The sequence below is a fragment of the Hemitrygon akajei genome, chromosome 20 (genome assembly GCF_048418815.1).
Source record: "Hemitrygon akajei chromosome 20, sHemAka1.3, whole genome shotgun sequence".
In the NCBI taxonomy this organism is placed as follows: Eukaryota; Metazoa; Chordata; class Chondrichthyes; order Myliobatiformes; family Dasyatidae; genus Hemitrygon; species Hemitrygon akajei.
This window is the reverse complement of record NC_133143.1, coordinates 51742220-51765380: the sequence shown is the minus strand read 5'-3', so window position 1 is coordinate 51765380 and position 23161 is coordinate 51742220. Positions and strand designations below refer to the sequence as shown.

General features: G+C 38.0%; 1 protein-coding gene across 2 annotated transcripts in view; it reads right to left on the bottom strand.

The window, feature by feature from the left end:
* atp2c1 (ATPase secretory pathway Ca2+ transporting 1) overlaps positions 1–23161 on the bottom strand; it is a 94635-nt gene that overhangs the window by 58333 nt on the left and 13141 nt on the right. The window contains exons 1-5 of one of the 2 annotated variants that reach the window (XM_073024299.1): positions 18620–18741; positions 6778–6888; positions 5072–5188; positions 3983–4072; positions 586–621 (exon numbers count right to left, since the gene is read on the bottom strand). In XM_073024299.1, the coding sequence (XP_072880400.1) occupies positions 586–621; positions 3983–4072; positions 5072–5188; positions 6778–6846 (312 nt within the window). In that variant the 5' untranslated portion in view covers positions 6847–6888; positions 18620–18741. Of the gene's footprint in view, positions 1–585; positions 622–3982; positions 4073–5071; positions 5189–6777; positions 6889–18619; positions 18742–23161 lie in introns of those variants that run through there. The other variant, XM_073024298.1, reaches the window with a different exon arrangement.

Genomic DNA, 23161 nt, shown 5'->3' with positions numbered 1-23161 from the left:
TTTTCTTCTCTCAGATGAATTCATACACACCTGAAAATCACATCTGTTCACAGTTAGTCATATACCACTATACATATCAGAAATTGTGCCAGTACATGAACATAAAGGGTAAGGAAACAATTTTCTTCAGGTTTAACAACACTTAGGGGAAATCTGTCAGAACCTGTTCCTTGGAATGGCTAATATCACAGATTCCATTGGGAGAAGAAATTATTGCGGCCTTAGCAAAACAGACAGAAGCTGCAATAATACTCATGCTTGATGGAGTTGACAGGCACGTGACAGAGTACAAGTTACATGGAGTATAGTTTAAAGGAAAATAAGTGAGGGAATAGAACTGATGAACACTCGGAGAACCTATGAAGACACCTTTGAGATCAGGTATCCTTCCTCCTACATCTTAAGGAAATGAAAATTCAAGTTATCTTCCTACTACTGATAAAAGCAATATTACAGAAATATTAGTACTTGACAACATGCAAGCTTAAAATTATTAACAACAGTGATAGCTCAGAAACACCTGGAAGATCTTAAATTTATATTTCCATGTTTGAATGAATTTTAAATCAGAATAGAGATACAAACCTGAACAAATGCCACTGTAACCACAATCAAAATAGCCTAACAGAGAGAGAGAGAGAGAGAGAGAAAGAAAAATGTTATTAATCCAATATTATAATCATTTTTAGGAAACAGATTGAATATTAATCACAATGCAAAATTAAAATATTATAAAATACTTTCATGATTGTATAACTATCAAAAAATTAATGTTACATATAATAATTGCATAGTGTCATAAAAGTTATTTAACAGATTAAGATTGTCCTGAACAAGGCCTTGTCACATCAGCAAGACTAAAACTAGGCTTTATATTGTCAGCATTTAACATTGAAATGCTTGATGACCACTAAAAGAATGATAAAATTACTATGTTAACTATGGAGAAAATTACCATCCTGTTAAAAGAACAATAAATCTGGTGCATACGTTCTATCAAATGCAGAAGTCCTAGATTCACGTGCAGAACAGACCAAAACGCCGAATCTGCCAGTTCAGTCTGTTTCTGCACTTAACGAAGTACAATAGCTAAGGCAACCTTGCTTATATTCACAAATTAAACTGCCTAGAATTGTGTAATATTAGATCTAATGTAGGTCTACAGATTCATTTGATTAAAGACTAGATTAAAGAGAGGGTGTTCCCTGTTCGAAATAATTATTTTAATGTAACGCTTCCAATTCTTTGAATAGTTTTTAAGAATTGAACTTATTTTTAAAGTTTATTTTAAATCACTTGCTTCAATTCTCCTTCTCAAGGATAATGGGGATAGGCAATTGAAGGATGACTCAGCATATGAATCCCATATTTCTTCTATGAATATTAAAAAATTGTGATAAATATTAAATGTCTCCTAAAATCCTGCACTGCTCTATACTGCCAGATTCTCAAGTTTATTAGGATCAATAAGATTGGCCCTCCAGGTGCAGGAGAGACACTGGTAATGCAGAAGCTTGAACTCATGAAATACATGAAATACACTTTGCACATATGAGTCAGCAAGTTCAGGCAAAGACAAGTTCAAGTTCCTTTTATTGTCATTTTGACCATAAACTGCTGGTACAGTACACAGTAAAAACGAAACAACCTTCCTCCAGGACCCTGGTGCTACATGAAACAACACAAAACTACACTAGATTATGTGAGACAGCACAAGGCTGCATTAGACTACATAAAACAACATAAAAACTGCACTAGACTACAGACCTGCACAGGACTACATAAAGTACACAAACAGTGCAGGGCAGTACAATAATAAACAAGACAATAGACACAGTTGAGGACAAATTACAATGTCAGTCTACACTCTGAGCACTGAGGAGTCTGATGGCTTGGGAGAAGAAATTGTTGCACAGTCTGGTCGTGAGAGCCCAAATGCTTCGGTACCTTTTGCCAGATGGCAGGAGGGAGAAGAGTTTGAATGAGGGGTGCATGGGGTCCTTCACAATGTTGTTAGCTTTGCAGGTGCAGTGTGTGGTGTAAAAGCCTGTAATAGCTGGAAGAGAGACCCCGATGATCTTCTCAGCTGACCTCACTATCCGCTGCAGGGTCTTGCGATCCGAAACGGTGCAATTCCCAAACCAGACAGTGATGCAGCTGCTCAGGATGCTCTTGATACATCCTCTGTAGAATGTGGTGAGGATAGGGGGTGGGAGATGGATTTTTCTCAGCCTTCACAGAAAGTAGAGACACTGCTGGGCTTTTTTGGCTATGGAAGATGGAAGTTAAGAATCTCCATAATCATAAGATCATAAGACACAGGAGCAGAATTAGGCCATTCAGCCCATCAAGTCTGCTCCATCATTCCATCATGGCTGATCCCAGATCCCACTCAACCCCATACACCTGCCTTCTTGCCATATCCTTTGATGCCCTGACTGATCAGGAAATTATCAATTTCCCCTTAAATATGCCCACGGACTTGGCCTCCACCACAGTCTGTGGCAGAGCACCCCACAGATCATATCACCATAATTCAATATTCATCACTTACAAACGTCAACTTAATCTTAAACCTATCTGTAAGTTTAAGGGATTGCTAGATTGGCATATTAATTACACATTAATATAGTAATATTAATATTACATAGTAAAGACCCATAATTACCAAGGTTGTTTTTACACATACATAAAAGTAGTTATGCTTATGTGAGAATGCTGTTCTTGGACCACAGTTCAGTATTCAACACGATAGTTCCATCCAGGCTCAACAAGAAGCTCAGGGACCTAGGCCTTGACTATGCCTTGCGCAGCTGGATCCTGGACTTCCTGTCAGATTGCCAGCAGGTGGGAAGAGTGGGCTTCCTCACCTCCACCCCTCTGACTCTCAATACAGGAGACCCTCAGGGCTGTGTACCAAGTACCCTCCTTTACTCCCTGTATACCCATGACTATATCGCCACCCACAGCTCTAATCTGCTAATTAAATTTGCCGATGACACTACATTGATTGACCTTATCTCAAACAATAAAGAGGTGGCCTACAGGGAAGAAGTCATCTCCCTGACACAATGGTGTCAAGAAAATAACCTCTCCCTCAATGGATCTGAGGCTGAGGGGGTAAACAGTTCCTCAGCATCCACATCACCAAGGACCTCACGTGGTCTGTACACACCAGCTGTGTGGTGAAAGAGGCACAGCAGCGCCTATTTCACCTCAGATGGTTAGGGAAGTTTAGTATGGGCCCCCAAATCCCAAGAACTTTCTACAGGGGCATAATTGAGAGCATCCTGACTGGCTGCATCACTGCTTGGTATGGGAACTGAATCTCCCTTATCGCAGGTCTCTGCAGAGAGTGGTGCGGGCAGCCCAGCGCATCTGTAGTTGAGAACTTCCCATGATTTAGGACATTTACAAAGACAGGTGTATAAAAAGAGCCCATAGGATCATTGGGGGCCCGAGTCACCCCAACCACAATCTATTCCAGCTACTACCATCCGGGAAACAGTACCACAACATAAAAGCCAGGACCAACAGGATCCAGGACAATTTCTTCCACTAGGCCATCAGACTGATTAACTCAGGCTGATTTGAGTGTTCTCTATATTACATTGACTGTTCTATTTGTTATAAATTACTATGATTGCACATTGCATATTTAGACGGAGACGTAACGTAAAGAGTTTTACCCCTCATGTATGTGAAAGATAAGAAATAAAGTCAATTCAATTACTATTCAAGCGAAGTCAACTAAACTCTCCAGTCCTGAATGAATACATTTTAAACTGATCAATCTCATTCTGTGTTGTTTAAACATCTTAAAATATTTATTTTCTTTCTCTCTTCTTTACATCGCTTTCTTATTCAGATTAGGTTAGGTTAGAAGGAGCAAGATATGGAGTAGTTCAAACTGCATGTTTTTACTCCTAATTTGTGTACTTGTACCTATATCTATACATTTAAGTGTACATTCATATCTTACCACTGTAATGCTGACCGCATCATCCAGCTGGTGCATTAGAACACTGATAACAGCTGAAGCCAGAAGCAGCATAATAAGAGGATTTTTAAACTGAAAAACAATTGTAAGAAAAGTTTAACAACATATTCCTGATTGTGAACCTCCAGTTCACAACTTCATAAGAGAGCAAAAGGTGTAAAATGAGAATCTCACTAACATTTATCAATTCTCTACTGTTTCAAGATGGTTGCAAGAACCGTAACTCAAGCTTTTTTGGCAAAACATCATGGGCCAGAGGGCGTGCCCTGTGCTGTACTGTCTGCATTATAGGTTATGAGCTTGAAATGTACAATGTATTTCTGAAACTGAAACTGATCTCAATGTCTTCTGCTAAGGTATTATTTCAATTTCACCAAAAGCAGAATACAACTGGGTGAGACAAATTATAGTGCATGATTCCTTAGGAAGGAAACTGTGAGCAACAATGATGTTCAGATTTATCTACTTTAAACAAATAACTTGTCTTTGCATAATGGTATCAAAATAACATATTGAATGTAGCATGCTTTGGTAAGTAGTGTTCAACAAGAATAACTCCTCTTTAAAAAAAAAAGGATCTACATTTCTACAGCATCTATCAGAAGGTCACAAAATGCTCCACAGCCAAAAATATACTTCTGCTATCTAATCAGCAGCAGTCAGACTGTGTACGTCAAGCTCTTGCAAACAACATTTTGACGAACTAACTTGCTTTAGAATACTGACTGAGAGATACATTTAAGTGAGGACACCGGATAATCATATATATTTTTCCATGTAAAAAATCTATCTAATTTGATGGATTGGTTTATTTTCTTATCAGAAAACAGAAACTCCTTTGATTGGAGCTCTCACTCAAGATTTCAATGAATTAAATTATTTTTATTGCCACTATTATTTTTGATGCCCATTCAAAACTACCTAGAAATAAGACTACTCTTAGAGAGCTCACTTGTCCCCTTTTAGGTACCAAAATAAGTGTGTATTAAACAAACTGGATCTCTGTCATCTGAACACCACTGGGCCATTGTTATAATGCAACTAACACCGAGAAAAACATTTTTCTCCAACCTGAGAAATATATTTTTTCCACAGAGGCTCATCTTCATTGATTTCAAATTCATTCCATCCATGGTATGTCCGACGACGAGAAATTTCACCATTCTTTAGGCCATTATGAAGGTCACTCTGTGTTAAGATAAACAGGGTTTTAATAAATGCATCAAGATCACTGATAATGGTGTTATACACACACAGAGGCACATGTGACAAAAGGCAACTATGCCACCTTGACTGTAATGAATGGAAAACAATGCCATTCTGTATAAAAAAAGCTGTTGATTTCACTGTGAATTTTGAAATTTTCCACAATTTAACTTCTCTTTCAAGCCCTTTTGAACTATGCCACTTACAGCGTGAAGGTTACATTCACACACCCAAAGAACTTTGAGTAAACCACAATGAAGTGCCATATTCAAGGCTAAATAGGAAACATTTAACATTATTTAACTACAATACTGTAGCAGTAGGGAATTCATCCTCTTGTATCAACTGCACCATTCACTTGGTCTTGTATCTCAAAATCTACCATGTTACATGATAGAGGTTTTTTTTTAAAATTGTGCACAATTACATGCTGCAGGTTGTAATCCCTCAACACAGTGATAGTTCCCTCATACATCTACTGTAACAATGAAGTGAAATGGTATTAGAGGTCACAAATATTATCTAGATGTTGTCAGATATGCCTTTGATATCAACTGGATGCTCAGCCAATGATCTGGACTTGCACAATATGCTTCAATGAAGAGAGAAGCAATCCTTGAAAAACAAATGGCATTGTGCAGAATTTTTGTTCAACAATCATATCATGGGAAGATTGGCCTTAGAAAACTCAAGGCTCTATGACGGCATTCAGAATGGCAGATTCAGAATGGCTTAAGTTTCAAGCTCTTCATTACCTCCAAGAAAATTAAGGTGATCTTAATTGCCAGGAAATTCATAGAGTGGTTTTCTTATTCTTCAAGATGAAAATGCTCAAAAGCATCTTCTTCCAAAAGAGTCCACTTTCATCCATGTTTAACACTAGTTTTGGAAATTACCCACCCTTCTCAATTATTCGTCTCAGCTCTTGTTAGCCAGAAGAACCTTGAGCCACCACAGTCCCTGTGCTAGCTGCTCCCCCCACAAGACAGAGATTATATAAATGCCAACTGAAACATTTAAACAGCCATGGCTAGCTTTTAGTGCATTGACACATGCAAAAATCCATTACCCCAGTCCCACAATCATACTCTTTCAAATCTTTCTGTAACAATTTTGCATTTTCCTGGATATAAAACACAGGAGAATATCCACTTGATTCCAATCTTCTAGTCCTTCTTCTATTCTCTCTATTATAATATCTTTAACACTCTGGTCTGTTCTGAGATCTGTTCATTATTGCACACATAATAATCTAAGCTGTCAACTCAGATCTGCAACATAAAGCCATCTTGAATAAGCCATTGAATAAATTCTAATGAATCTCTATAAGCAGAACAGAATTACAACCCAATGTCAAAATGGCAGAGAAAGAAGTACTGCACGAAAGGTATATTGGATGAAGATTCCAAACTTCTTCGTTATATTTTTTAAAATGGTAAAATCCAGGGAAAATACCCAAAAGAGGAAATGGCATTATAAAAAGAATCTGTGAATGTTATATTTATAGCAACCAATATATAGCAGAATTCTTTCCACTCTATTTCCTCACTTCATGGTCAAACACACCTTACCTGCAAAATACTAGCAACTTCATCCACAGGTAGTTCACTTGCCCTCTTTGACGACAACACTGGAATCATTATTTCATCTTCACTGTGGAACAGTTCCTCAGATCCCGGAATCTAAAGAACCAGATATTTTAAAAAAGTTTTAAAAAAATGGAAATAATCTTTAATGTAATTTAAAATTGAGTACTTACTTTAATAATATATAATATAGTTCATGTATGCACAATATAGTGAAGCTTGACCATATTACACCGAGGATTAACTAATATCAGCATAGCTGCACTCTATGCACCGAGGCTATTTTAGAAAATGATTAATATTAACAATACTGATCCTCCGTAATTTTAAAGCGTGACTATTTACCTTTAAATTGAGCAAAGTATCCACAGTACTCAGCTCAGGCTAACCAAGTTAAATTATGCAGGTTTGAATGTGTCATGATCTAAACAGATATTCAGTGCAATATGGAAAGGAAAAGGTCCATTGTCAGATGAAGGAAATGCAGCATAGTGATCCAGAGTGAAGCCGCTGCTTCACAGCTCTACTGACCTGGGTTCAATCCTGACCTCTCTGCTGTCAGTGTAGTCTTTTCATTTTCTCCCAAAGAAATGCAAATTGGGAGATTAATTAGTAACTACAAATTGCTCCTGGGGTGTAGGAGAGTGATGGAAATCTACAGGAGCAATTGATGGGAAGGTTGAAGAAAAAGTAATTACTGCAAGATTCATATAACAGGGTGTTTCAATGGTCAGCGTGAACTGCTAAAGAATTATGTAATAACATTCAAAACCACTTATAGCCAATGGACCACCCTTTAAAATGTAGTCACTGTAATATAGAACATAGAATAGCACAGCATGGTACTGGCTCTCCAGCCCATGATGTTGTGCCAACCTTTTAACCTACTCCAAGATCAATGCAATGCTTCCCTCCCACACAGCCCTCCATTTATCTTTCATCCAAGTGTCTGTCTAAGAGTCTCTTAAATGTCCTTAATGTATCTACCTCTACCATTACCCTGGCAGTGCATTTCACAAACCCATCACTCTGTAAAAAAAATTCTTAACTCTGACATCTCTCATACTTTCCTCCAATCAGCATAAAATTATACCCTCATATTAACCATTTCTACCCTTGGAAAATGGTCACTAGCCATCCAATCTATGCCTCTTATCCTATATACTTCTATCAAGTCACCTCTCATTCTCCTTTGCTTTAAAGTGAAAAGCCCCAGCTTGCACAATCTATTCTCAAAGACGTGCTCTCTAATCCAGGCAGCATTCTGGTAAATCTCTTTACCCTCTCTAAAGCTTCCACATCCTTCCTATAACGAGGTAACCAGAACTGAACACAATAATCCAAGTGCAGTCGAAGCAGAGTTTTAATGAGTTGCAAAATTACCTCACGGCTTTTGAATTCGATCCCCCAAATAATGAAGGCCAACGCATTATACGCCTTCATGTAATGTGAAAAATGCAAATGTCAATTTACACACAACAAACTCTGACAAACTATATGATACTAATTGCCTTCTCTTGTTTAGTAATGCTGAAAGAGGGTTTGTTTGGGCCAGAACAATGGAGCCATTTCTCCTATTTACAAAAATAATGCAATGCGACATTTTATATTCATCTGCAAGAGCAGATTGGGTTTGGTTGAGAATATTGGATGACACCTTCCACAGTGCAACAATAATTTTGCTCACTATGGAGATTATTGGCCTCAACAGTTCTATGGTTCAGGGAGGAACATCCAATAATCCAGAACACAGTGGCATAGTGGTCAAATGTTAAAGCAAGTCCACTTGATTGTTCAGGTGGCTACAAAAAGGACTCAAAACATTTTATGAAAGGGGGGGGGGGGGGGGGTGTCCAGGCCAGTTCTTTAACCTTCCTCTGGTACCAGCAGAAACATCATACAACTGGAAGGAAATTATTAACCTCCAACAGGAGAATACGTCTTCATTCAATTTGAAGCTTGAACCAAATTAACCTAACATCCTAAAAATAAGCAAATAAAATGTGACTAGGAACATATAAATATCAACATAAAAGATTGCTTGTGGGAGCACTAAAGAGCAATTGGATATATATTTTATTAAAAATATTCATAGTATGTAGATATTGGCAAGGCTAGCTTTAATTTCAGAAGGTGGTGGTTAAAAAAAACTGGAATACCGTGGTGAAAGCACTCCCATAATACGTTGGGTGGGGTGGTTTTAGGATGATGATTCTGCAGTGATGAAACAATGTTAATAATGTTGAGATGTTGTGTGCACCTTGGTAGAAAAACACTGCAGGTTCAGTAAATAATTAGAAAGATAAACAGAATGTTGACTTTGACTGCAATGACAACAGGAGTATATATTTAAAAAGTAACCTTATTACAACTATACAAAAGTACTCCAAAATATATCATCCCACATTTAAGCCTTCTGTCATATATTAAAAAAACACCCGTCGGCCATTGCTCATTACTTTCTGCCACAAGTGTATTTCAGATCCAAATTGCAACTCCTAACGTGGATCCTACTTTTCTGATTGGTCTGTCAAAAGCCTTGATAAAGTCCATGCAGGTGATATGAAATCCATTCAAATTTGACTGTCCTTAATAACCTGTGCCATTTTAAAAATGTTTAAACTGCTCCTCATAAATGATTGATTCTAAGCATTTGCTAAAGTTAAATCAAGTGTCTTATAATTGTGGGGTTATCACTTCCAACCTTTTTAAACGGCACAATATTAAAAATTCCTCAGTCCACCAACACTCTTATGGCAAGGAGAAAAGAAATTGATAGCCAAATGATGGCTCCCTACTGCTTACACCCTTGCTTCCTTTAACTACATAGAATATATTTTGTCCGGGCAGAATCAGGTTTATTATCACTTTTATATGACATGAAATTTGTTTTGCTGAGCAAACAGTACAAGAAAAACAGTTACTATAAATTATAAATATTTAGTGCAGGATATAAAGGAATTATGAGGTGGCATTCATGGACCATTCAGAAATATAACAGCAGACGGCATAAAGCTTTTGCTGAATCATTCAGTGTGGGCCTTCAGGTTTTGTTCCTCCTCCCTGATAGTAGTAACAAGAAGAGGACAACTCTCGAATGACAACTGTCCTCAGTGACAGATGCCACCTTCTTGAGACACCATCTTCTAAAGATGTTGTCAATGTATGTCAAGGTTATACCCATGATGGAGTCTAAAACTCTGTGCAGCATCTTGTGATCCTATACATTGGAACCTCCATACCAGGCAGTAATGCAAGCCATCAGAATGCTTTCCATTGTACATCTTCACTGTCTTCACTGACATACCAAAGCAGAAACACAGATTCTGCAGATGCTGTAAATCTTGAGTAATACACTCAAAATGCTGGAAGAGCTCAGCAGGTCAGTCAGCTTCTATGAAGCGAATTTCCTCAAACGCCTAATGAAGTAAAGCCATTCACATGCCTTCTTCATTACTGCAACAATGTGTTGGCTCCAGGACCAATCTGCCAACTGATTTATCCACTTTCAAATAAAATGCTAAACCCCAAAAGTTATTCTTCTCTTATATTTACCCCTTGCAATACTTCCATGGGGAGAATAAACTTAGATTAGTGTGAAATGTGTGCTCAAGAGCTGGCGAGTATTTGATGGACCAAAGGGCCTGCTTCCAGGCTCTATGATGCATCCTTCTCAATCTGGTTTCAGTTTAATAATCAAAAGTTTGAAAACTTGATTGCTAATAGTCTTTTTCACCAAGAGGCCAGTACAGTCAACACACCTACAGAGTAGTAAGATTAGAAATGGACTAGAAAACTCTCAAGTAAGATTGATTTTTAAAGAATAAAGGAGTTGATTTGTAGTTATCCTATACTTAGAATCTTAATGAAGCTACACTAAAAATCTGAGGCCTTAAAACACAGCTGAACCTGGATATACAGGTCCTCCCCAACTTATGACACAGTTCCATTCCTGTGAACTGTTCGCAACCTAAACAGTTCACAAGTCAGAAATGCAGCCACAAACCGAATACCACAGCACACAGTCGAAGACCCAGCCTACCAGTCTCACTCTTGCTCTATATACAGTCTCCCTAATGCTCTATATACAGGCTGTACATAAGTTGGGCATTCATAGGATGGGAATAGCTGACTTTAAACAGTACTATAAATAACAAATAGGCCACAAAAGTGGACGACAATCACTCCACAACTTTAACCATTCTGAAGGATATTTATGTTGCTCAGATTTCATTCATTGGTATAACTAATTAATATTGAGTATTACTAACAGAATAAAGTAAAATGTTTAATACAGACTGGTTTTGAAAGTTGTAGAACTCAGATGACTACTATACTGTAGCTACCAAGCAGATTCCAACCAGATTCTATAACATACCAAAGTTAAATATACACTTACAGGGAAAAATACAGCATGGTCAGATTTGCATTGATTTGTCAGCACTACAAAGTGGACCCAGGTCAACATAAATTGAATGCTATTATCCAACTGCAAACAAGTCACAATTTTTTGGCCACTACAATAAAGACAAGATGGTAAAGCCATTAATAGTTTATAAAACTATGGAACATGGTACTAATATTATGAGATACTGTCCTTCTTTCTTTGCATCATTGTGTCAATTATTCCATAAACTCAAATATTTAAAATAGATTCATTATTTGGTTTGAAATTTGTGAATTAACACTTGAATCAACATTGCAAAAAGTAAAACAAAAATGTACAGGAATTTGTTGAAGTCTACAAGGCTTAAATCATAGATATATGCACTCAGATATGTAACATTTGCACAAATAAAATTACAAGTAAAAAATGCTAACAAAATTTTCTCAGCCAAACTTAATGCATGCTCAACATTTTACAAACAATGAAGTGATGCTTACTTTTAAATAATCAGAATAAAATAATAAACAACAACTGACAGTGTTGAAGCAGTGTTATCCATGAGATTGTTCTGTATCGTAAACTTGGTGAACACTAACCAAAAACAAGAAACCATGTAAAATTATGGGCATCTATCTATCAACTTGAATACATCACTAAAAAAACTATAATTGATGTTAGAGAATTGATTTTCTCTACTTTTGCCAAATAAACAGAACAGGAGATCTACTTCCAATATTTTGTATTCTCTTATGACACAGGAGGTGACAAAGCCAATCATCCAGTGTGGATTCCGAGAACAATTCTATTTTCCCCATTTATTTCCCAGTAACCTATTCTCTCTCACTGGTCCACTACTCCATCCCAATGCCCACCCACCTACATCAAAGATGGTTTATAGCAATTAACTTACCAAACACAGCAAACATTCTAGACGTTGAAAGAAACCAGACTACCCAAAGAAAAACTATGCCATCACATTCAGTATGTGCAAACTCTGCACCGATCTGGATCAAACCTGATGCTGTGAGGCAACAGCAGCATCATCATTTGTGCTAATTTTCCACCTTTTGTACACTAAAACATTCTTGAACAGATTAAGCATGGATTCTCAAATCTCTGATGCAATTCAATTTGAAACCAGCTGCTGCAGAAGTACAAGCTTCAGTTTTAAACAGGCATAGAGAGTGGCTACAAAGGTTCAACAGATTGGTTCCTGCAAAAGTGAGCAGAGAACCTTAGAAAACTGAAGGGAACATTGAAATAACAAAATTCTTACAGAGCTGAGAGATTCTTTCGGTGAGTATATTCAAAACAGAATGTATAAGTTTTGGACCTCAAGGGAAATACGGAGAATTAGGTTAATGAAGGAAAGTGACAGCAATACAAGAGATGAGCCACAAACTTACTGAATAATAGCACAGGCAAGAGAGTCCAAATGATGTAAATCTACTTGTATGTTCCATGTTTATTCACAAATGCTTAGAAAATAAAAACTGTCCAAGCCTACACAAAGCATTACCTAAATAACATGCAGCTTAATCATCTATATTTACATTCAACATCATTACTATTGTTTGAGTTCTCATGAAGGATCTCATGGTAACTGAAACTTGATTCCAATCAGCTACAGAGATATAGTGGCTACAAAGGCATATTAGACCAAGGAATATCCATTTAAAACTATGTACATAAGCGAATAATAGACAAATTGTCAATGATACTAAATGACGAAAGAACAACAAAATTACAAGTTTCTTCAAAGATGGTGCAAGCAGTCAGAGACAACCACTTTATGTAGCAAGTTGGATACACCGTGTAACTACCATGGATTCAATACCCTAACTTTGGAGATGTAAATAATGTTGGGATGTTGGGGAATATTCAATTACATAAAGTGGTAAGAACTAATTTGCAAATGCAATGATATGGCCAAAAAGACTACAAGGACATGCAGGTAACACAACCCAGGTCAAAACCTTCTTGATTGGCAACCCATCAACCTCTCTAACTACTAATTTCCTCCACCATCAGTGCTCAGTAACTGCTCAGACACCATCTACAAACAGCATTGTAATTACTTGTTTAAGCTACTGCAACCACGAAGAACAAAGGCAGCAGGTGCATGGCAATAACATGACCTACACACTTTGATCCAACCTTAGACCAATTCCATTTGGAAATAGAATATTAGTCATTCATCATTACTAGGCCCAAATCCAGGAGCTACCCAACACCAGTTTGGGAATATCTTCAATTTACAGACAACCACTACATTATGGCAGTTTATTTAACAGAAATTCACCCCCATTTAATTCACAAGTCAATACCAAAGATCCGGAATACAAAATAAAAATTCATTGCTACAAGATTTATGTGAATAAAATAAATAAACTTTACATTTTGTCAATTCTTGACCTATTTGCAGATGACAACTTTCTTAGAATGCAAAACAATACCACACTATCCCCCTACCTGTGTAACAAGGAATTCCATATTCTGCAGATGTACCATGGAGAGCATTCTAACTGGTTCATTGCCATCTGGTATTGAAGGGCCACCACACAGGACTGGAAAAAGCTGCAGAGGGCTGTAAACTCAGCTAGCTCTATCACGGACACTAGCCTCCCCATGATCAAAGACATCGTCGAAAGACGGTGCCTGAAAAAGGCGGCCACCCAGTACGTGTCCTCTTCTCATTGCTACCATCAGAGAGGAGGTACAGAAGTGTGAAGATACATATATACACCCCCACACACACACCCACTATTTTGGGAACAGCTTCTTCCCCTCTGCCATCATTTTCTCACAGACAAGGAACCCATAAACACAATCTTTGCTCTCTTGTACCACTTACTAAAATTTTTAATACATATTTATTATAATTTATAGTTTATTTTATATATTGCATTGTACTGCTGACACAAAACAACAGATTTCACAACATATATCAGTGATAATAAACATAATTCTGATTCTAGGGTCTTCTCCACCTGTTTTGCTTTAATCCCCTGAATAATCTCTCCTGTCCTGTCCCTATGAGAGCCATATACTGTTAACATTCTTCTTGACAATATTATAAACTTCACAATCGATTACTAATCTTATTGATTCACAGATGAATCTATTTTCTTGAGTTTGATTTTATGTACATTTCCTGAGAATTTTAATTATTTATTTAATGCTTGTCATTATTTACACCAAACATTTTAATCTAAATCTACTCATCTATCTTGTAACCAGTGAAAAGGCTGAACAAGCCACTTAACTCAAGAACAAAAATAAATGCTGCTCTCATCTTGAGAAGGGAAAAAAGGGTTTAGAGTATAAAATTATCAAAATTGCACTACTTAAAAGTAATGAATGGAATGAAAAATGGTTAGGGGAAAAATGTACCCCCCCCCCCCCGCTAACAAAATTAGCTAAAACCAAATCCAAGGAAAACACAGTGATGACTGCAAGAATGTGCATTATCTTCCCAAATGTATATTTTTTTTAAAATAGGAAATAAATGTTAAAGACAATGGCATAGAATCATGGAAATAAGGCAAGAAGCTGTGCCTAGAAAGAAAAAAGAAAGTTTATAATTACACTAAAATAGTTCCAACATTGACTAACAATCTAAAATCTCAAAACATTGGCATCATGCCCAAGAGCAGAAAATAATGTTCAGTGCCATCTTCCTGCACTTGATCCGTCTCCCTCTCTTCTCGCTACTACCATTAGGAGGGGGAGGCCCCTCACCACCAGGTTTGGGAGCTTTGTTGCCCTGCAGCCAGTCGGCTCCACTCTCCTCAGCACTGAACTGACTCCACACGTGGAGTCACTTTCAGGACTCTGCTGTTCATGTTCTCTGTATTATTTGCTTACTTATGTTTCAGTTTTTACATGAGTTGTCCTCTTTTGCACACTGAATATCTGTCAGTCTTGCGTGTGCTTTTTTCTGGATTCATTGTTTTGTGATTGCCTGCAAGAAGATGAATCTCAAGAATGTGTATGACATATACCGATAATACATTTACTTTGAACTTTGAAATATTACAGCAACACAAAATTAACACTAATTGACACAAGTTAGACAACAGGATAGAAGAAATACTGTCCTGTAAAACAAACAGAACAGCTGTTCATAATTTATGACTCTTGCTATGAGACTTTTGTTAGAAATAGTTTAATATGCTCATTAAACATATGGGCTCTGGGCATGAAACAGAGGAGTAGAACCAGAAGAATTAAGGTTTTTATAGAACTACTGCAGATACAATAGGCTAAATGTTTTCATTTGCATCTTGCACATAAAAGGCAACAGTAAAATTAATAAAATTAAGCACAAACAAGAGAAAATCTGCAGATGCTGGAGGTCCGAGCAACACACACTAAATGAAGGAGGAACTCAGCAGGCCAGGCAACATCTATGGAAAAAAGCATAGTTGACGTTTCAGGCCGAAACCCTTTGGCAGGACTGCAGAAAAAAGGCTGAGGAGTCTTTACTGAGGCCCGAATCGTTGACTAATTAAGCACTTAATTTAAAAGGCATCAGGAAAGCCTAAAAACTTGAATGGGAACTAACAGTAGCTTGCCTGCCCCTTTAATTTTTTTTGCAATTCACTTTGCAGTCTTTGGTTGTGCACTAACCAAATTTCAACAAAACTGGATTACCCCTGATTCAAACCTGGTGGACCCAAGACTCAACTTGGGGCAACAGTTACTTAAGTGTTCCAAGTTTTCATTCCACAGAAACAAGAAAATCGGAAGGACTAGAGAAAACTCAATTTTATAGCTATAAAGAGGGATCTTGCCCTGGTTTCAAAGTTCAAAATACATTTATTATCATATTATGTAGACTATATACAACCTTGAGATTCAGCTCCTTACTGGCAGCCACAAAACAAAGAAACTCAATGGAACCCAGTAAAAAAAAGACCAAATACCTAATATGCAGAATTAAAACAAATTGTGCAAACAAGTAAGCAAATAACATTCAGAACTGAAGTTCACAAAAGTGAGTCAACAGTCTCAAAGCCACAGCCAATCCAGGAGCCCAGTAGTTACAGGCCACAGCCTCAGTTCAGTGCAGAGACAAGTAAACCTCACGGAGCAGTGAGCCAAACACTGGTCCATCCTTTGTCACCAACCCCAACACCCTGACCAAATGTTTAAATGGGCCAAACAGCAGGTTATTCCTCCCTCTTGGAGAAGGGTCCTGCTGCTTTGATACGCTATCAGAACTAGGACTGATTTGCCTGTGGGACTTCCTTTTAAAGCTCATTTCTTTGTACGGAAGACACTTTGGTTTATAGTGACCCTGAGTTATAAGAAATTTCATTGTGGTGTGGTGCAAATGTGGGGATAGATGTGGGGATAAATTTCCTATAACTCAGGGTCATATTCAGGAGGGCAAAAAGTAAATGGATTACTCAAAGTTTATGGAACTCTGGAGTTGCCTGCAAAAGGTATGGCAGCCCAAGGCAAATTTTGAACCTTCTGGAAATCAAAAAGTAAAAGGATATGACTGAAAAGAGCAACTGATGTAGCTATGAACCAACCTAATTAAATGGCAGTGCAGGCTCAGAAGTTTGTATAATGTACTCCTGTTCCTTCCTAATTCTTGTGCCACATTCCCTCAGCACTTGACACTGGCCTTTTAGGGAACAGTTGTTGAAGCAAATGTAAAATAATTCTTTGTTTTTAAGCACCATTATGGTACATACAGCATCAGCAAAAAAAAAGAAAATCACATCAAATTGTGGATTATGTTTCTGCAGTATGGAGTGATTAAATTAGCTGCTAGTCTCTGCTTAGGCAATTCTGTTCAAAGGAAATTGAGAGGAATGAAAACAAAGCCCAGTGATCTTTCAGCAGCAAGAGTAAAACCAATTAATAAGCTGGACTATCCTCAATCAGGCCCGTATTTCAGGTTCACACCATCTCCCCACTTCCTTGGCCACATTAGCTTTTCGCAAGGCAGTGATAAATGAGCTGTGAACAGGAAATGGGCAATAGATTCTGCTGATCAATGCCATTTAAAACAGTTGAAATAAATCTAAAAGAAAATAAATTCAAATTTACTGACAAACAAATTATTCCCTTGTAAATCTGTTTTAGGAAGTCTCATCTTAGCAACTAATTAAAGGACAATGCAAAGCAGAAGGGCCAGATGTGAACTGCAGCAAACCAGCAGTTCTCCATGGAAGTGCGAGCTTAATAAACAAAATGATCTAGTGCAATACATTGAGACATCTTTTTTGTACAACGTTGCATAATAAATTATTTCATCTTTTTACTTAAATGCTTGCAATGCTACGTCTTGAACATTGCAAAAGACTATCAACAGTTTGATCTTTAAACTGATTATATATAAGATTTTATCTACAGCAAAACACCAGCAAAATGAAAGAAGCGCCTCGGCAGCCACAAGGTTAAGCTGAAACACGGGACATAAACAACTATGCTCACTAACCAAGAGATAGCCATTTTATAAAGGTATTTCTATAAAATATTTTGCTCAATTTCAATTACACAGAATTGAAATTAGGCACTGAGGACAAATCGTAATTGTAAACCACACTTTGTAGAGAGACACAGTTAGAGTAATAAGAGTTATAATTTCCATGGCATAACCCGCAATAAGATTACAAATAAATATTTAACTTATGTGACAATTTAAAAAAGGATTTTTGCAGACTAGCTACACTTCTTTTAATTACCAGTTAATTGGTTTGCGGTTCTTTAGGTTGTCATAGCCGGAAGGGGGAGGGGGTGCGGAGGTTAACAAGGATAAGCTCCCCTACTTATTAAATGCTCCCAATGATATGCGTCTCAAATAGCTTCTGACAATCAAGTCCAGCTCTTGGCCTTCTTATGTCGCTTAGCTACCAAGCCTGGCAAAATTGTTTCTGCTGGCAGGATAAGGGCAAAGCCAGGTTATTGGTGCCTTAAAGCCATTCGCTCTGGGCAGATGGGGTTCATCAGCCGTGGTTGGTGGCAGATCTGCGAGAAGAAAACTCTGATCTCAAATCTCACTGCTTTGTGCTGTGGCCACTCATGGGGAAGGCTTCGGAAGTAAACCCACAGGAAAAATCCAGAGCTGGAGTCTCTAAAGCTTCACTTCGAGTTCACTGCCGACGGGTAACTCCTGCAATGCTGCAGGTACCAAAACTGTAGCGGTTTCTGCGCTCTTTTGGATTCATCTGCTGCATAGAGAAAGGGAGCCTATTACATGGGCAACAACTTGCACATAGCCCTGGCTTGCATATCGACTGACGTCACTGCACCGACAACGCAGACAGCTAGGATGCAACATCCATGGTGGACCTTGACCAATGGAGGTCCTCAATTGGTACGTAGTACAAAAGTTCTATAAAAATTACGACTCAGTAAAAATCACTGAAAATATCTACAATAAATATTTAAATAATGATACTGAGAAATCTAAAACTATACCTCCTCTTTGACAGCAATTTAAATGCCATGAGGAAGATCCATCCTGAAATCTACCCGTCTAATAAGGTGGAAAATTTCTGTCATCAAATCTCGCTGCTTGATTTAGGGGATCCTCCAGTTCCAGCTGATATGAATCGCAGACTGAAGCAGCTTATTGGATTCTGCTGTAGTGAAATTCAAATGGCATGGATTTGAGTTAATAAGGTCAGACCTGCTGTTAACTAGGTAAAGCTAGATTGTCCTTTGTGATTATATTCAAGTGCATGGCCTGCATTTTCAAAAATCAAATTAATTGCATTTAATGGTACTCTCCTAATTCACCTTTTCAACATAAAGTCATACCGCACAAAAACAGGCCCAGTTTGTCCATGTCTACCAAGATGCTATCCTAAACTAGTCACATTTGCCTACATAGAGTTCATATCCCCCAAAACCACCAATTTTGATGTCTTACTGTGATACATGACATATCTTAAGTAACACTATCTATCTGCAACAAGTCCTCATACTTCAGTAAGTAACAAAAGGAACAACACTAAGAAATCTGAGAAACTAAACAGCTATTAAGGACGATCATGAAGTGTACCAACAAATACTGCAGCTTGCAAATTACTTGAATTCCCATTTTCCCCATTTACCTTTTGAAGTTACCTACCAACCGAATGTCAGATAACTTGGAAAATTTAATAAAAATCTTTTGTAGATGGCCAAATAGCTTCATTAAATTGCTCCTTTTCCCAGAATCAAAACTCATTCATTCACTCATTTTGACTTCATCTGTAGACTAGAAATGCATCAAATAAACTCAAATTTTACATAGGTAGTGTTTTCTTTAATATAGAAGTAGTTTTGCAACATATTCATCTACTCTGACGATAATAAAAACAATTGGGGATATTACCAACATATTTTAAATTATCCCATTTTAAAGCAGAATGAAAAAGATTTTGGATAAGAACATCTTTCAACACAGTGCCTCATGGTCTAAACCAGCACAAGTTAAGATTCCAGAGACTTAAATATTTACTTGGTTAGACAACCAATAACAAAATAATACACACCTTTATGTGCAAATTCCTTGCTTATTCAAAACCACTAAAAACAGAACAACAGATCATTCATTGCACAAGTTTGGCTTCTGTCCAATTTCAGGTCACAAAGCAGTATTTTCACAAAGTAACTTATCATATGTGAAATGTTCTGAGAAGTTTTCAAACATGAAATTCCATATAAAGGATATAAAACTCTCCATTCTTTCTTAAAGAGCTAATGTAGAATAGTAGAATATCCATTCCTATCAATCCTAATGTTTCTTTACTTGCAAGTTCTCAAAAACAGAAACATTATTGAACAAATAAGCCATGCATTCAAATATACTGAGCATTCAAGATTTAAAAAAGAGGTTAACCAAAATGCAAACAAAAAGATCCTACTTCCAGCAATTGCTTCAATGTTCCAGCACTTACCAAACACATGTTCAAGTTTAATTGCCATACAACCATATACATCTATACAGCTAAAAGATGGCGCTACTGAAGATGGACGACAGCTTTCTGGCAGTTCATAAAGCAAGAAATACAACTAAAAACTTTATTAATAACACCTTTTCTGTGGAACATCATGGTAAACGATCACTGCAAACTATGAAGAAACAAACGAAGACAAGGCTAACACTAGTGTCAATGCGTGCGGGTGCAATGCACAGTCTAAGTGAGGTTGAGGCATAGTCGAGGAGAAGTGGTCAGAGCGAGGTCGAGGCACGTTCAAGATGGAATTGGAGTCCGGGCAAGCAGAGCACAGAAAAGTTAGAGTGGAGGAATTCTGGAGTCCGTCCACCTAAATCGATCTAAACTCCAGGCTGATTTGGAAAGGTGAGTACAGGCCAGAAGTGGTGGCGGGGTCCAGGCCTAGAGCATATTGATGCAGCAGAGCCCAGGTTCTAGTATGCTGGACCACCCAGAGTTTGCACAATTTAAATGCCAGGCGAGATAGACAGGCAGGGTGTCAGGACTGGATGCCTGTTCTTGCTGCTCCATGACGTTTACTCCACTCTCTTCAGTGCTGAGGATGAGGCTATATCCCGCTCTGAGCTTCGTGATGAGTTGCCTTACTATGCAATAGAAACATAGAAAACCTGCAGCACAATACAGGCCCTTCAGCCCACAATGTTGTGCCGAACATGTACTTACTTCAGAAATTACCTCGGGTTACCCATAGCCCTCTATTTTTCTAAGCTCCATGTACCTATACAAGACACTCTTAAAAGACCCTATCGAATCCGCCTCCACCACCATCGCCAGCAGCCCATTCCACACACTCACCACTCGGCGTAAAAAATTTACCCGACATCTCCTCTGTACCTACTTGCAAGCACCTTAAAACTGTGCTCTCTCGTGTTAGCCACTTCAGCCCTGGGAAAAAAGCTTCTGACTATCCACACGATCAATGCCTCTCATTATCTTATACACCTCTATCAGGTCACCTCTCATCCTCCGCCACTCCAAGGAGAAAAGACTGAGTTCACTCAACCTATTCTCATAAGGGATGCTCCCCAATCCAGGCAACATCCTTGTAAATCTCCTCTGCACCCTTTCTATGGGTTCCACATCCGTCCTGTAGTGAGGTGACCAGAACTGAGTACAGTACTCCAAGTGAGGTTTGACCAGGGTCCTATATAGCTGTAACTTACCTCTCGGCTCTTAAACTCAATCCTACGGTTGAAGAAGGCCAATGCACAATGCACTGTATGCCTTCATAACCACAGAGTCAACCTGCACAGCAGCTTTGAGTGTCCTATGAACTCAGACCCCAATATCCGTCTGATCCTCCACACCGCCAGGAGACTTACCATTAATACTATATTCTGCCATCATATTTGACCTACCAAAATGAACCACCTCACACTTAACTGGGTTGAACTCCATCTGCTACTTCTCAGCCCGGTTTTGCATCCTATCAATGTCCAGTTGTAACCTCTGACAGCCCTCCAGACAATCCACAACACCCCCAACCTTTGTGTCATCAGCAAATTTACTAACCCATCCCTCCACTTCCTCATCCAGGTCATTTATAAACATCACAAAGAGAAGGGGTCCCAGAACAGATCCCTGAGGCACACCACTGGTGACCAACCTCCATGCAGAATATGACCCATCTACAACCACTCTTTGCCTTCTGTGAGCAAGCCAAGTCTGGATCCACAAAGTAAGGTCCCCTTAATGAAATGAGACTGAGGCTCTGGCCTGTTCTGTCTGCTCAGGACTTCGTGTCTATAGACTCACTTCCATTCTGAATGCTTTTGCTTGCTTTTTTTTGTTTGCATTATTTGTTTCTTCCCCTCTCTATGCATCAAGTGTTGGCTTTTATTTTTTAATTGGGTTCTTTCGTGTTTCTTCTTTTGCGGCTGTCTGAAAGCAGGCGTATCTCAAGATTGTATAATTTATACTTAGCTTGATAGTAAATATACTTTGAACTTTGAAACAGCATTTCTCCAGGGCCAAGATGCAAAACACAGTACTTATAGTTACGATAGCATCACAGTCACAAAAGTATTAGCACAAGTCCAAGTGGCATGGCCTGAAGATTGATGGTGTATGGGATGTTGTCCTGAAGTCATGTTTCTGCAAGACCACAACCACTGCACACATCTTCTACTTTCATCTGCTATAAAACAGATCATGTACAACTTGCTATCCTTCACTGCCCTCTCAGGTAGCATCACTATCTGTGTTAATAGAAGGTGTACTTACAACACCATAAAGTTTATTTGGTTAATGCAACAGATGTGGTCCAATTCACTTCAAATGAGGTTATTATAACAATTGACACTAGTTCCTGCTAGTGCAAGGGTAATAATAAATTGTCCACATCACCTTTCTGCTTTTCAAAATCATCAATACTGAAATGCTTCTCATCATTTAATGAGGGAGCTGCAATCCATCAGCCAAGGAGATTAAGATGGACTGTTACCATTTACCGCTCATGATACACATGCATTTTAGACTATTAGCAGATCAGATTTCCCAAGTGAACCAAAAAACAGTAAATATTCCCTAATCAAGTGTAAGGTTTTCAGCTATACTCAATGCTCAGATTCTACAAAGAAATCACAATTCAGGCTGATCATATTGCTGATTAAATTTTGTGAATTCAGTTAAAAGATAGCAGCATCCAGAGATAAGTCACTGTGCTTAAATACAATTTAAATATCAGAATATTTCAAGTGTGATAAAAATGGATAACAAAAAAACCTGTGTAGAACATTTCTTTTATTTTAAACTTCAGCATATAAGTAACTATGCTATACCAAATAAGTAAATATTGTACTATAAAACACAAATTAAAAAGCATCCAGCAAATCATAATACTGTCAAATAAGAATGTCCCTTTAGAATTGAGACATGGAGGAATTTCTGAAGCAAGAACGTATTGCCACAGATGGCTGTGGAGGCAAGTCATTAGGTACATTTAAGACAGAGACTGATAGGTTCTTGATGAATAAAGATGTCAAAAGCTACAGGGAAAAGGCAGAAAAATGGAGTT